We start from the raw sequence: 15,107 nt of genomic DNA on the forward strand, positions 1-15,107 counted from the left end.
TCTGTCACTTTGTGGATGAATAATGGACTCATGTAAAGAAATGACCTTGTGAGGGCCAAATATTCAAAAAATGGTCCAACCTGCCCCGCTCTCCCCTATTTGAAGTGTGTTTTGACATTATATTCACCATTTTTGATGTTTTTGTGTCATTGATTTTCAGGGGATGTGATATAAAGTTGGTTTATTCACTTTTTATCAGATTTTTTTCAGGTTTTGTTGGTTTTTCTATGAAAATCAACTGAGATAAAACAGTTCATTCACAATTTGTTGACAAAATCCTTACCAGAGATTTTTTTATATTTTCAGGTAAGCCAGTTTCTGAGGATATTATCATGCTACCAACCAATCCAGATGTGCATCCTGTATCAGATGAACAGCCAGAAGATGCCGGGGAAGATACCACATCTCAACAGCAACCCGCTGTTATTGAATCACCTGAACCCACGCAATCCACTTCAATTGGAACCACCAGCCCTGAAACGCCGTACCCCATTAGAGGAAATACAGATTTAACTCCGAGGAAGAAAAAGTAAAAGAGGAGAATTGATTTTCTTTCAAACTCTGCAAGTGACCAGAAAAAGAAATATGCAACGACAATTAGCAGTTTGAAGGCAGAACTGAAGACGCCGAAACGAGTGGTCAATCAAGCATTGGAGCGAAAATCGAAAACCATTGAAAATAAAAAGAAAGCCAGCACTGATTTGAAGAAAAAGTACCAAAAAAACTCTCTTGCGATACAGCTTGCTGAAACGAAGAGACTAATAGATGCTGAAAAAAGGAAACATAAAAAGCTGCTGACATGCAATAAAAAAGCAAGGGCTGTATCAGTAGCCAGGGCTGATTATGACAGACTTAGAGTTCAACGACAGGAAAGAGATGAAACAATAAAGAATTTAGAATATTAAAAGATTTTACTTGGAGAAACTGTTGATGACTTAATGAGTAGTAGTACTGATGTGAGTTCAAAGAAGGATAAAAAGACATATTCCTCTACGACAAGACTAAAGGTGTATGACTGCATCAATAGCAATGTTCCTACTTCAAATATACCAACCCTAATTGAACAATTTGCATGTCGCTCCGGAGAAGAAATTGACACCGTACCCCACAGAAATACTGTGGAGCTCATGGCCAGGGAGCTTGGGATGATCGCAGAACTGCAGGCTGCTGAGACTGTCGATGACAACAAAAATGTTACCATTGGATTTGATGCCACCACGCAGGAGGGAACTCATGTAAACAGCATTCATTTTACGACTGAGAAGGAATGTGTTTCTGGTGTGACAGTATTGCTTACATGTATAATTATGATTGTGCTATGAAGACAATCTAAGACGTTTAGTTCCTGTAGACAACTATAGGTGTCTCTCTAATCAATCATGCGGTCTAAGTCCTGACCAGAGTCTGGAATGCTCATATTCATTCATGTGATTAAAAGCTGTTTACGTTATTATATAAAGAATTCTTCCATCCATGGTTACTACCAAGCAACCTATGAGATACGACAGCAACACGACATGGTGTCAGATCAGTGAAAAGGACTATTAATCGCCCATATTTCGAATCTGAAGTGAGTAAGATTATTCAGTGCATTGCTTGCTATCCTTCGTGTACATAGCCTGTACATCGACGTATGCGTCTGTACATAGCCTGTACACTCGTGCACTAAGAAGACCACATAGTATATACATACAGAACATTCCATCATGGCTGCTGCACTCGCTGCCATCAATCAGGGCCCAACCATAGACTGGGAAGGTGGTCCTGAGTTGTTTAACCGCTATAAAAAGTGGAAGCAGAAGGTAGAAACGATATTTGAAGGACCGCTGCATGAAGAGACGGAAGCAGTGAAATGTAAATACCTTCTAATCTGGGCAGGTGACCGAGGCCTAGACTTGTATAATTCGTGGGGGCTAGACGATGATGCAAAGAAAGTCTTGCAGAGCTATTGGACGAAATTCGAAGAGTTTGTTAATCCCCAAGCAAACTTTTTAATCGCTCGCCACAAACTGCGCCATGCCACACAAGGCGCCAAGCCGTTTGAAGAGTTTCTTATGGAACTACGACTATTTATCATCGACTGCGGGTATCATGCTGATGTTCAAACTGAGATGCTGCGAGATTCGCTAGTATTCGGCATACGTGAGGACAAAATACGATCGAAGTGCATCGAGAAGGGCAATGCACTCACACTCAAGCAGACCATTGAGTATGCGAGGACACATGAAGCTACCAAGCTCAAATTGGAGCAGATCGACAGCAGCAAGGAGGTTCACGCCTTTCACAAGGGACAACGTAATCGCAATCGTCCACAATGCCAGGAGAAACGTCTCGAGCAGAAATCTGATTCGCATTCACAAGGATCTTGTTGGTTCTGTGGAAAATCGCGCCACGAAAGCAGGGATCAATGCCCTGCTAAGAATGCAAAGTGTGCAAAATGCTCTCGCGTTGGCCATTTCGCTGCTGTGTGTCACTCAAGTGAAGAAAAATCGAATCCGCCGCCTAAGTCAAAGCCTCCGAATCCGAAACCTCACAAAGTTCATGAAGTTGAGTCAACACGTGCTGAATTCCAAAGTATGTTTGTTGGTAGTGTTGATTCGAGTAATCCTAGGAACGAAGTCTTGAAGGAGCTACTTGTTGTTACTCAACCGTTCCATAAGCGATTCTCCAAGCTTCACGTAAAGCTTGATACCGGAGCGCAAACCAACGTTCTACCCGTGGAACACTACAGGAAGTTATTCTCTTCGAAACACCAGCTCAAACCGCCAAATGCCAAGTTAGTTGCTTATGGTGGAACTGAGATTCCAAATCTTGGTTCTTGTGAGATTTATGTCCGCCATAAGGGTCAACTCGCCAAGACTAGCTTTGATGTGACTGATGCCAATGGGCCTATCATTCTAGGATGTCAGTCATGCACGCTTATGAACTTGATCACAATCAACGCAGTTGACAAGACCCAGCAACCCTCGCAACCTCTTACTAAGGATCGAGTTGAAGAGGAATTCAAGGATGTCTTCACCGGAATCGGCCTATTTCCCGGTGACCCTTATCATATTCAGATGACAGGAAACGCAATTCCTGTCGTTAACCCGCCTCGCTCCGTCGCAGTTCACTTGCAAGATGCGTTTCAGAAGGAACTGGTGAGAATGGAAGGCATGGGGATCATCTCAAAAGTTGAAGAGCCCACCGAATGGGTGAATTCCTTCGTGGTCGTAGACAAAGGCCATGGAAAAGGGTTGAGAATATGCCTTGACCCACGAGACCTAAATAAAGGAATCAAACGCGAACACTACTATACGAGAACAGTACCGTATTTTGCTGCGTATAAGGCGCAGCTTTTTGACCCAAGAAAGCCCTAAAATCGGGGGGGGGTGCGCGTTATACGAAGGTGCGTGTTATCTATGGTCTAGCCCTAGGAAGCCACCGAATGATCACAAGATTTTTTCCATCAACTCATTTCTTTTGACGGCTTTTTTGGCTCGCAACCAAGTCGGCGCATTTTATATTTTTGCACGAAAGAAAAATCGGGAATATCGATGCACTTTGCATAGTTCACCGATGCTAACTCGCCTGTTCTGTACGCAATATATATTAGTATCCTCATTATCATTTCAGTTACTTCTATAAATGTTTTTGAGGGTCCTTAGCGGCAATATTCAGAGCGTAGATGCGAGATAAATCCAAATTGATAAATCAGCTGATCGTGTGCCGCCATGATTTAACATCAAAGCGAGGCTTTTACGAAGGAAAGATAGGCAGGGGGCATCTCAGAAGATTGATTAGTACAACTCATTTTACTGGAGGGTCAGTTAATTGCCCTAATTAATCATATGCAAATTTGTGGCATCACAAAAATCTACATCAGGAGCCAATTAAGGGGTATAAATAGGGGTCAAAATTACTGTTGAGACATATCACAAGTACAAGCGAACAGGCCACGTCATAATAATCCAGAATCCACGAACAGTCAAGATGCCTCCAGTCAAGAGAAGAACGTCGTATGAAGCCAGATTCAAGCTTAAAGTTATCGAATATGCAGAACAGCACGGGAACAGAGCCGCCGGTCGGGAGTTTGGTATCAATGAGTCTATGGTGCGAGGTTGGCGAAAGATGAAGGATGCCCTGAAGAAGACCAAGAAATCAAGGAAGACGTTCTGGGGTGACAAGGCACGCTGGCCAGCACTTGAAGATACAGTAATGGCATGGGTTACAGAGCAGAGGGCAGCTGGCAGAGGCGTCTCGACAGTTAGCATCCGATTGAAAGCAAGAATGATCGCAGACGACATGCTGATAGAGGAATTCCAAGGTGGTCCCTCCTGGTGCTTCAGGTTTATGCGACGCAAAGAACTCTCGATCCGAACCCGCACCACAGTTTGTCAGAAGTTACCAGCTGACTGGCAGGAAAAAGTCGACAGCTTCCAGTCATACACGAAAGACATCATCACTGAGCACAAGATCGATCTGGACCGGGTGACAAACATGGATGAGGTCCCACTGACATTCGACATCCCCATGCATCGCACCGTTGAGAAGACCGGTGTCAACATGGTTCCAATCAAGACGACAGGCCACGAGAAAACAAGCTTCACTGTCGTCCTTGCCTGCACTGCCTCCGGAAAGAAGTTGCCACCCATGCTTATCTTCAAACGTAAGACCATCCCGAAAGAGAAGTTTCCGGCCGGTGTCTTTATCAGAGCGAACGCGAAGGGATGGATGAACGAAGACGTCATGAACGACTGGTTGGACTCCGTGCATGTGAAGCGACCGGGCGGATTTTTCCACACGTCCAAGTCTGTTCTCATCCTTGATTCAATGACTGCCCACAAGATGCAGTCGGTTAAAGATCATCTCCAACGCCAGAACTCCTTGATTTCGGTAATTCCAGGAGGCCTTACGTAGCTGCTTCAACCTTTGGATATCGCCGTAAACAAAGCGTTTAAGGACAATCTGCGTACGAGTTTGGAGACTTGGATGGTTGAGGGCGAACATACGTTCACTAAGACGGGCCGCCAACGCCGTGCCAGCTACGCTGAAGTTGCCAAATGGGTATTGGAGTCGTGGACCAAAGTGAAAACGTCTTCCATTACGAATGGATTTCGAAAATCTGCGATGCTTCCCGATGCTTTGCCCGATCAACCAGAGAACAACGACGAATCTGACGATGATGAGACTGCGAATACTCTTCCGAATGTATCACCCGAGATGGCCCAGCTATTCGCAAACCTCTTCAACGATGATACTGATGACGAGGATTTTGACGGATTTACGGCCAGCGATATCGAGGATTTATAAACTATTTGAATGAACATTTCTCCCTTTGGACTTTTCAGAACTAAGATTACTAAGTAATTACTTCATGAACAATTATGAACTATTTCTGACTGTGCATAAGATTTTCAACCCTAATCTATTGTGTACCGTAATCTACAGTGTATTCTATTGACAATTCTACACAATGACAATTTAAACGACTCATTGTTTGGTCTATTGTCCTTGATTGATGCAAAGTACTGTTTAATTACCTACCATAAACAAGGCATTGTTAAGGTGCTAATTGTCTAGTGTGAATAATGGGATACTGTTTATGTGCTATTATGTGCTGATTAAACATCCATAACTTTATTGTGTATTTACCGGGTAATAAAAAACGTTTTTGTTTGGAAAATTTGACTTCTCTATTCTGTCGACCTATGATACAGCCCCCATACCGCCAACCACGTGTCAACACACGAAATTGTAGTTGAGCACAACGCAGTTTTTCTCTCAATGAGAAAAGCTTTATCGGTTATATCCAGTACGAGCAAGACTACCGCTGTAGTGAGATAAGAAAGAGGAACGCAGTACAAATGTATCGGCTTTATTAGCAACTAGTATACAAGTATGTGATGCAGGGTCGGAGGTGTGTATGACCACTTTCCCTCTTCATTGTTACAACAGTCCTTTTCAACTGAAAAAGAAATAGGAAGTTCAATTTAAAAACCGGCAAAAATTGTTTATGGCCCAGTATACCCGGTACATTGTGTATACCTGTAGTATGTAAAATGTACTGCGTGTTATACGTAGGTGCGCCTTATGTCTGGATTTTGTCTACGGACTCAATGGGTGCGCTTTATACCCCGGTGCGTTTTATACGCAGCAAAATACGGTAGATGACACTATGCCAAAACTCGCTGGAGCAGATTACTTTTCAGTAGTCGACGCTAGGTCAGGCTATTGGATGGTAGCCCTCGATGAGGAATCGTCTTTACTCACGACTTTCTCAACGCTTTACGGAAGATTCCGCTACCGTAGACTTCCATTTGGCTTAGTCTGTAGCCAGGATGTATTCCAACGCAAAATGGATGAGACATTTGGGCAATTACCAGGAGTGGCAGGCATAGCTGATGACCTGTTCGCATTCGGTACAGGGGAGCAAGGACATGATGAGAACTTTAGACACTTGTGTAAACACGCGAGAAAAAACCAAGTCTGTTTCAATCTAGAGAAACTCCAGTTCAAGATCGAAGAAGCCAAATTCTTCGGACATCACTGGACACGTGATGGCCTGAAGCCGGATCCACAAAAAGTCAGTGCAATTACAGAGATGTCTCCACCCACAGATGTCGCCACTCTACAATCCTTCTTGGGTATGGTCAACTACCTCAACAGATTCAAACCGACAATTGCAACAATGGCATCACCATTGAGAGACCTCACTAAGAAGGAGAGCACATTCCTGTGGAATCCGGAGCACCAGGTTGCATTCGATCAAATCAAGACAGAAATCACGTCACAATCAGTTCTCGCCTACTTTGACCCTGCCAAGGAGACCGTTGTTCAAAGTGATGCCTCACTAAAAGGACTCGGTGCCATCTTATTGCAGAATGACAGACCTGTGTGTTACGCATCGTGAACCCTCTCATCTGCAGAAGAAAACTATAGTAACATTGAACGCGAACTGCTCGCTGCAGTTTGGTCACTCGAAAAGTTCAATCATTTCGTGTACGGAAAGTCGGTCACAGTCCAAACCGACCACAAGCTGATAGTGTCTGCGTCTAAGAAACCAATCTCGAAAGTCAGTCCGCGACTACAGCGCTTGCTTCTCAGGATGACAAAGTATGATGTCACCCTTGAATATCTTCCTGGCAAGCTGAACGTGATAGCTGATGCCTTATCGCGCGTAGACCCCAACCAGTCAAAAATCCATAGTAGTGAAAACTATACTGACATTCCGGAAATTCGTGTCGCGTATATCACAAACACACTGAACTCAACCGCTACAGAAATTGATGACATTCGAAAAGAAACTGACAATGACACTACTCTCCACGTAGTCAAAGCTTTGGTAATCCAAGGATGGCCTGAAAAGAGGGAAGATTGTCCGCCTGAAGCCCTTGACTACTGGAATTTCAGAGAGGACCTTAGCGTTGAGAACGGTATTGTGTTCAAACTAAACAGAATTGTGGTTCCAAAATCACTCTGGAGCACGATGCTTAACACAATCCACCAAGGGCACCAGGGCATGGACAAGTGTCACCTCCGCGGGCGACACTCCGTGTACTGGCCTGGTATGTCCAATGCTGTCACACAGATGGTCTCTCAGTGTGGTAGATTTCAAGACCACCAGAATAGACAGCAGAAAGAAACACTCCAACCGTACGAAGTCGCCAAGTATCCGTGGCAGAGACTGGGTTCTGATTTCTTTGTGTTTAACCAGTACACCTATCTCATTGTCGCTGACTACTATTCAAAGTTCCCAGTAGTCAGAAGAGTTGGCAAAAGTGCCACATCAGGACAGTGTATTGCATACTTCAAGACGATAATCAGCGAGTATGGTATCCCCGAGGAAATTGTATCAGACAATGGACCCCAGTACGACTCCCAGGAATTCCGCAAATTATGCGCCGCATACAATATCAAATGGACTCCCAGTAGCCCAACCTACCCTAAAAGCAATGGGTATGCTGAACAAACAGTACAAACAGTAAAAAACTTGTTGAAAAAAACTCTGGAGAGCGGTGAAGATGCTAATCTCGCACTACTCAACTACCGCTCCACTCCGATCTCTAGTAACTTACCATCACCCGCTAGACTTCTAATGAACAGAGATTTGCGCACTCTACTTCCCACAACTCCGAGACTTCTCAAAAGTCAAGCTATAGACAATGACTTGATCAAGGACAATCTCCAGGACAGGCAAAACAAACAAAAATTCTACTATGATCGCAAGGCACAAACTGAGTTGCCACCACTTGAGAAAGGACAAAATGTTCGCCTGTTCAATCAGAAGTCCAAACAATGGGACCCCGCAACTGTCATAGATAATACTCCATTTCCTAGATCTTACATTGTGAAAACTGAGAAGGGCAGTTACCGCAGAAATCGCCGAGATATTCGTACCACTGCATGTACCAGCGATAATCGTAGGCCTAGTGATGACGACCTTGACCTTGAAACCAGTTGTGAAAACACTAGCAGTGTTATCGTGCCTGAAGTACCAGTTGTACCCAATGTCAGAAGATCATGATGCAGTGTGAAGGCACCTCAGCGCCTCATTGAAGAAATCTAACTAAATGTCATATAACTAATAGTGTATACCATGTGTAGTGACAATAGGACAATCATAACTAAAGGACAATCACAATATTGTGAGTCATGTTTGTAATTTTTTGTACTCATTGGATATTCCTAATCACATCTCTATTCAGGACATTAGAACTAGAAGGGGGAGATGTGACAGTATTGCTTACATGTATAATTATGATTGTGCTATGAAGACAATCTAAGATGTTTAGTTCCTGTAGACAACTATAGGTGTCTCTCTAATCAATCATGCGGTCTAAGCCCTGACCAGAGTCTGGAATGCTCATATTCATTCATGAGATTAAAAGCTGTTTACGTTATTATATAAAGAATTCTTCCATCCATGGTTACTACCAAGCAACCTATGAGTTACGACAGCAACACGACATGTGGGGCTGTCGATCAGTTAGCAGGAGGGACTGCTGAGGATTACGCTAACCATGTCTGTCAAACCGTTGACAATCTCAGCAATATCTACTCATATTTCCATGAAACTGACAACCAGGAAACCAGGAAAACTTTAGTACCAAATATATCTAATTCCTTGACAGATGGATGTGCTGCAAATAGTGCAGCCATGCGCATCATCAATGCCAACTGGAAGAAGACAATAAATGAACTTAACTGCCCGATCCATCCACTAGATACAGTAGCGAGTTCGTGCCGCTCTGCCCTTAAGAAATTGGAGGAAACAGGCGGAGCTCTATTCGGAAGAGACTGTGTGGCAGCCAACATTGTATATCAAATGAAACGTTTCCGATTCAAGGACGGAAAGGGGGACCCACGGGGTTTTGTCAATTTCCTAAACAAAAACAAGTTACCAAGAGGAATTCTTCCACGATACCGAGGAAATCGTTTACATGTACTTTTCCATATTGCTGGGGTTCTGATTGAGCATCATGAGGAATTTGTTGCTTTACTCAAAGAAGGAACCACTTGTGGTGGCTTGAGGAGCAGCATTTTGAAGGATCTGACGACTGAGAAAGGGATGCTTGAGCTTCAAGTGCTATAGGACTCCTTGGGAAGCTTCTCTCGGGCCCTTGGATGAAAAAGTTCTATGTCTCTGCAACCTCCAAAATCAACCACCTTGAGGGTATTCAGATTGTGCGAGATTTGATTGTGACTCTAGATGGTTACTTGACAAGACCATTGGATCTACTGACATTTGAAGTCAACTTCTTTGGAGAAGCTCTAACCATAGATTCAACCCTCCAAAAGCTGCAGAAAATGCCCAGTGACCCTGATACATTCTCGCTCATGATGTCAAGCTGTCTCAAAGCAATTATTGATGTGCTGAATCGACAATATGCGAAGTACTTTGCCTTGGATATCACTGAGAAGTTGAAGGAAGAAACGTTATCAGCCCGGATGCATAATAAGGATGCAGAAGAGATAATGGGTATGTTCTCTGCTGCCCAGAAAAGAGCCCCAAACGCAACATTATGCTACCTGTCCAGCCAAATGAGAGCTAGGAAGAACAAGACCGTTGCCTATCTTGACAGCCTCAGTGAGGAAAGAAGGGATAAGGTAATACAATTGTCCATAAGCCTGGCCAGGAAAAGGAGGGATCAATTGAGGTGTACACAGAAAGATCTACGAGTTGAAATGATAAGGCGTATGGAGGAGAAACAGCATGCTCGGGACACTGCTCAGAGGAAGAAACTTGAGAAACGGGCTAGGTTGCGAATTCATCGATATGACGTTGATTTTCGTTTTCTGAAAGGTTCCGAGCTGATAATTGCAGACACGCTGAGCCGAGCATATCTGGATGTGCCAGATACCACAACCCGCATATTAAACGTGAACTCTGCCTATACCATGTCTAATGCCAGACTTGAGGAAGTTCGCAAAGCTACAGACAATGACAATGCTCTAAAAACCCTTGAATCCCTGATTCTGAAGGGGTGGCCAGAGTATAAACACTTGGTACCTTCAGACGTGAGGGTATACTTTGACTTCAGAGACACTCTTAGTTGTGACAACGGGATCATCTTAAAAGGCGAGGCTATTCTCATTCCTAGTTCACTCAGGCAGGATATCAAACAGCGTTTGCATTCAGCACATCTTGGCTATAATAGCATGGTAAGGCGTGCTCGTCGTCTCGTATTCTGGCCTGGTCTCGCTCAGGACATAAAACAGTTGGTGGCTTCATGTGAGCCGTGTCAGGCGCTGAGGGCCAGAAACCCCAAGGAACCATTGTTACCTCAAGATGATGGACGAGGCCCCTGGGATAAAGTGGCCAGTGACATCTTTGAAATCGAAGGACAGCGATATCTGGTCACCATTGACTGTTACTCCAACTTTTTGGAAGTTGATCCTTTGCCGTCTATGACTAGTGGTCGTGTGATTGCGCTACGGCATTCCGAGGATTCTCATAACTGATCCGGGATCTCAACTTACGTCCGGTGATTTTCGAGAGTTTACCAAGAACTGGGGAATCACTAATGTGGAAAGTTCACCGGGGCACCATAGTGCTAATTGCAAGGCGGAGGCGGCCGTTAAAGTCGCTAAACACCTGTTGATCAAAACTCGCAAAAGTGGGACTGACCCAAATTTGGCATTACTCGAGTTGCGCAATACTCCTAGGGAAGACACCGGTCGTAGTCCTGCGGAGATGTTGTTTGGGCATTCTACTCGTTCAGTGATTCCGTATATTCAGCAAAAGCCTAGTGGTGGAGATTCAGTTTCTCTAAATCCGAGGAGGGAAAGACGGAAGGAGCGAATGAGGCAGTCTCATGATAAAAAAGCATGTGAATTACGTAGGCTCCCAGTTGGGCAAGTCGTGTATTTTGAGTACAGGGAAAGAGAGCGTTGGATTATGAGTACAATAGTGGGCATACTTGGGAATCGCACTTATGAAGTTGAGGGGAGTACCGGTGGTAAATATCGGAGAAATAGGGTACAAATGCGGCCTACTGCGGTAAAATTGCCATTACGACCAAGTGGTCTTCACAATCCAAATGTTCCTTTTCCTAATGCTCCACAACAGGTGTTGGATTTGCAAGAGAGCACTCCTGATAATTTGCCTCAAAATCAAAGTGTCAATCATGCTCCACAAAATGCCACTCCGCCGGTTGTTGAAAACTCTTCTCTAGACTATAATCATGGCCAATTGTCTGGTCCGAAGCCGACGGACACTGTGCCTACTCCTCCAAGACGCACAAGCACTAGAATCCATGTTGCGCCACAATATTTGAAAGACTATGTGAGAAAATAGACCATGTTCAGGATTATGATGTTTGAATCTGACTCCAAAACATACCTGTCTTTATGAACAGTCTGGAGTTGACATTGTCTCCATTATTGTTGTGTCACTGTGTTTGTGAGCTTGGAGGCAAGTGCGTCAAAAGTTTTCATAGTTATATTTGCAGTTTACAGCATATAAGTGTAATTAGCCCGTTAGTTTTAGAGGATTCATCAAAGTTGTATTTTGGGAGCGTTTTAAGTTTATAGTTAACACAAGTTGGTTTTGGTTGCTAATAAGTTGTACCTGTCGAGTGTTTGTGTAATCGCGTTCGAGATTATTCTTATTATTTTAAGAAGGGGGGAAGTTGCGTGTTGTGTCTTCGGCTGGCCGCACGGCGAGCCTGGAAGTTGTACAGGTTGTGTTTTGAGGTCAATAAAACTTATTGAGTTCTTCCTGTTTTCGTCCAGATAAATGCACAATTACTCATTGTGGAGGACCAGAAGTCGGCTCCGCAACAGTATGCAAGTCTTTTTGTGAAGGGATCATCATCATGTGATCGCCAAGAGTATGTTGTCCAATATTATAACTGCAATAGAACTGGAGTCTATCGGCCAAGGAAAGAGATGGCAGAAAAATGACAGCAAGTGTCATTTTTAAGGGTCTCGTCGCAGATGACGACGAAATTCAAAATTTGAGGGAAAACGCTCCTTAAAATGTACAAGTTAGCGGATCTGAAACGGGCTAGGCGAGTTGGCAGACTATTCTTTCTTGGGTCAACGTATGCCTTCTTCCTTTTGTAGGTGACACCTTCCCATTTCTCTTGATATGGGACATGTTCCCCGCTCACCGAAATGCACAAATCCATCAGGAAATTGAAGATGCCCCCTGTTTCATTGAGATGATACCGGGGAGGTGCACACCTTTAGTGCAACCACTGGACAAGACGATTATCAGATCTTTCAAAAGTAATCTCCGCAAAAGGTGGAAAGCGTGGAAGATTGAGCATAACGTTGAGCGAGGAAATTCCCCTCCCATAACAAGGGGTGAAGTGTTATGTTTGATTGGCGAATCTTGGGCCCGGATAACCGCCGAGGCAATTCACACCGCCTGGCGAGCATGTGGCCTGCTTCAGGCTGATGAACCCGTCCCTGAACACGTAGACCAGGACATTGTACACTTTGATGACCATGATGGCAAGGACAATGATCTGCATTTTCTCGACGACGAAGAGCTGTAATACCCATTCTTTCGAATAAAGAGCGCCTTGTTATGAACTACTCGTTCGTTTCCATTGAACTTGTAGGCCTAGAGGTTCATGTCACAGTGTGCCTCATAGCGTATTAACCTGGAATGTAAACGGCCCTGAACATGTGTTATTATTGATTTTCCATATTGCCGGTTTCGCGCCACGACCGCTTATCGCAAACTTTACAGTAGGTGGACAGTAGCCTATAGTGGACTCCATACAATAGACTTTACGACGCCGGTAAATGATTGATAGATTGATTGAATAGTCCTGCTTGAAACTGTTTTCTTTTAGTAGATTTTTGGCTTTCTCTTTCCAGTTTTATTGAAGAAAAAGCCTGATACATTGAAATGCTTCATGCAAGATATCGCTTTGATTAATTATCGTAAGGTTCAAGATGATGCTAATAAAATCTGAGGTTACTATACACTGCTCAGCTCATTGGATCCACGCAATGACCTTTTGGAAATATAACCCGACCCCAAGTGCATGTTTTCATTCTTGAAAATGTGTACTTACGTCAAATTTCGGACGACGTAATTTACACTTGCTGTCGATGCCGCGCATCTCCTCTATTGTACTCTAAATACGACGAATGAGGACTATAATGCTAGCGTAAGAAGCCATTCTTATTTTCCAGTGTATCAATTAGCATTTTCCTTGAAAGACATTATATTGTACAATAAGTAATAGTCTTTTCATCAATTACAGAACATCTGAACGTCAATGCTGAACTAACCTCTCTTAAACAACGTGAATTGTCCTGTAAAATGTGTAATCTGTATTGATATAGATTCTCTCATTCAAATGACGCAATCAAATTGTTTTGGATGATGCCATTTTTGTTACAACGTAAAAAATATCCCCTGTATTATACCGTATTTTCCGGTGTATGACCCGCGGCTTTTTGCCCTCAAAAAGCCCCAAAAAGGGGGGGTGCGGGTGATACAAAGGTGCGGGTCTTACTTGGAATATGAGAGGTATAAGCACCATCCCCGAAGAAAAAAAAGAGAGACCAAAATGATGCTTTGAGAAGGATTTTGGGCAGAGGTTTTCATCAAGACCCATGTCAACATTCGCCATGATCGCATAGTTCCCGATGTCTCTGTTAGGGGAAAATCACCTTTTCAGGGGGGTCGTCTCATACGTGATGGAATAGTGATGGTAGGTATCTACGTCATAAAATTTTGTTATACATCTACATGTACTGGTATATTTTTCAGACTCTACATGGTGAAGGCGTGGTCGGTGAACATCACAATCATTAAAACGCCAATTCCTTTTCTATTTCCATGTACTTATTATGAAAATGAAATAAACCATGCATTTGATGTCTTGCGACTTATTCTTTAGGAGCTCCCAGAACGTACAGTTTGGTGGCCCTGATCCTTCTGAGGGGGAGAAAAATCTCTGCAATTTGGGAGAACAAATAATCCAATCAAAACTAATGTAACATGGGTCAACTCAAATTCCAATTAGCATCAACAAATTTTAGTGGATAAGCACTAATTAAGCCAAGCTACATTTATGCAAATTTTTGTCCTCACAAAAATCGACATCAGGATCCAATTAACGGGTATAAATACCTGGGCCTTTTTCACAATTCATCATAATTAGTCACAGCACTCAACGAACGTATCATCACTCATCAAGAACGAATCATCAGTACCGGTATGCCTCCAGTGAAGAAAAGACTCAAGAGCTACGATGCTGCCTTCAAGCTTAAAGCCATACAGTTTGCCAAGGAACACGGGAACCGCGCAGCTGGAAGAGAACACGGCATTGACGAATCATTGGTACGGGCTTGGCGAAAGCAAGAAGATCGACTCAAGCAGACGAAGAAGACAAGAAAAGCGTTCAGGGGAAATCAAGCAAGGTGGCCCAATCTTGAAGAAAGAGTTGAAGCCTGGGTCAACGAGCAGCGGGCAGCAGGCAGGGGCATATCAACAGTCAGCATCCGTCTTAAGGCCAAGACATACGCAAAAGAAATGAAGATCAATGAGTTTCAAGGCGGCCCGTCTTGGTGCTTTAGATTTATGAGAAGAAAAGAACTGTCAATCCGAACCAGAACAACAATGTGCCAGAAGCTTCCTGATGACTGGCAAGAGAAGT

General features: G+C 43.6%; 2 protein-coding genes across 2 annotated transcripts in view; one reads left to right on the top strand and one right to left on the bottom strand.

The window, feature by feature from the left end:
- Positions 1-15,107, bottom strand: part of LOC135494502 (alpha-1,2-mannosyltransferase ALG9-like) — a 133,967-nt gene that overhangs the window by 23,527 nt on the left and 95,333 nt on the right. The window lies entirely within an intron of this gene.
- On the top strand, positions 7,088-8,506 carry LOC135495061 (uncharacterized protein K02A2.6-like). The gene has a single exon (XM_064783473.1). It carries the CDS (start codon positions 7,088-7,090, stop codon positions 8,504-8,506), a length of 1,419 nt encoding a protein of 472 aa, XP_064639543.1.

Source organism: Lineus longissimus, chromosome 10, assembly GCF_910592395.1.
Source record: "Lineus longissimus chromosome 10, tnLinLong1.2, whole genome shotgun sequence".
Taxonomy (NCBI): domain Eukaryota; kingdom Metazoa; phylum Nemertea; class Pilidiophora; order Heteronemertea; family Lineidae; genus Lineus; species Lineus longissimus.

Bases quoted from the DNA above. Each gene is read 5' to 3' on its own strand.
- LOC135495061 (XM_064783473.1), top strand. From the start codon at position 7,088: ATGACAAAGTATGATGTCACCCTTGAATATCTTCCTGGCAAGCTGAAC.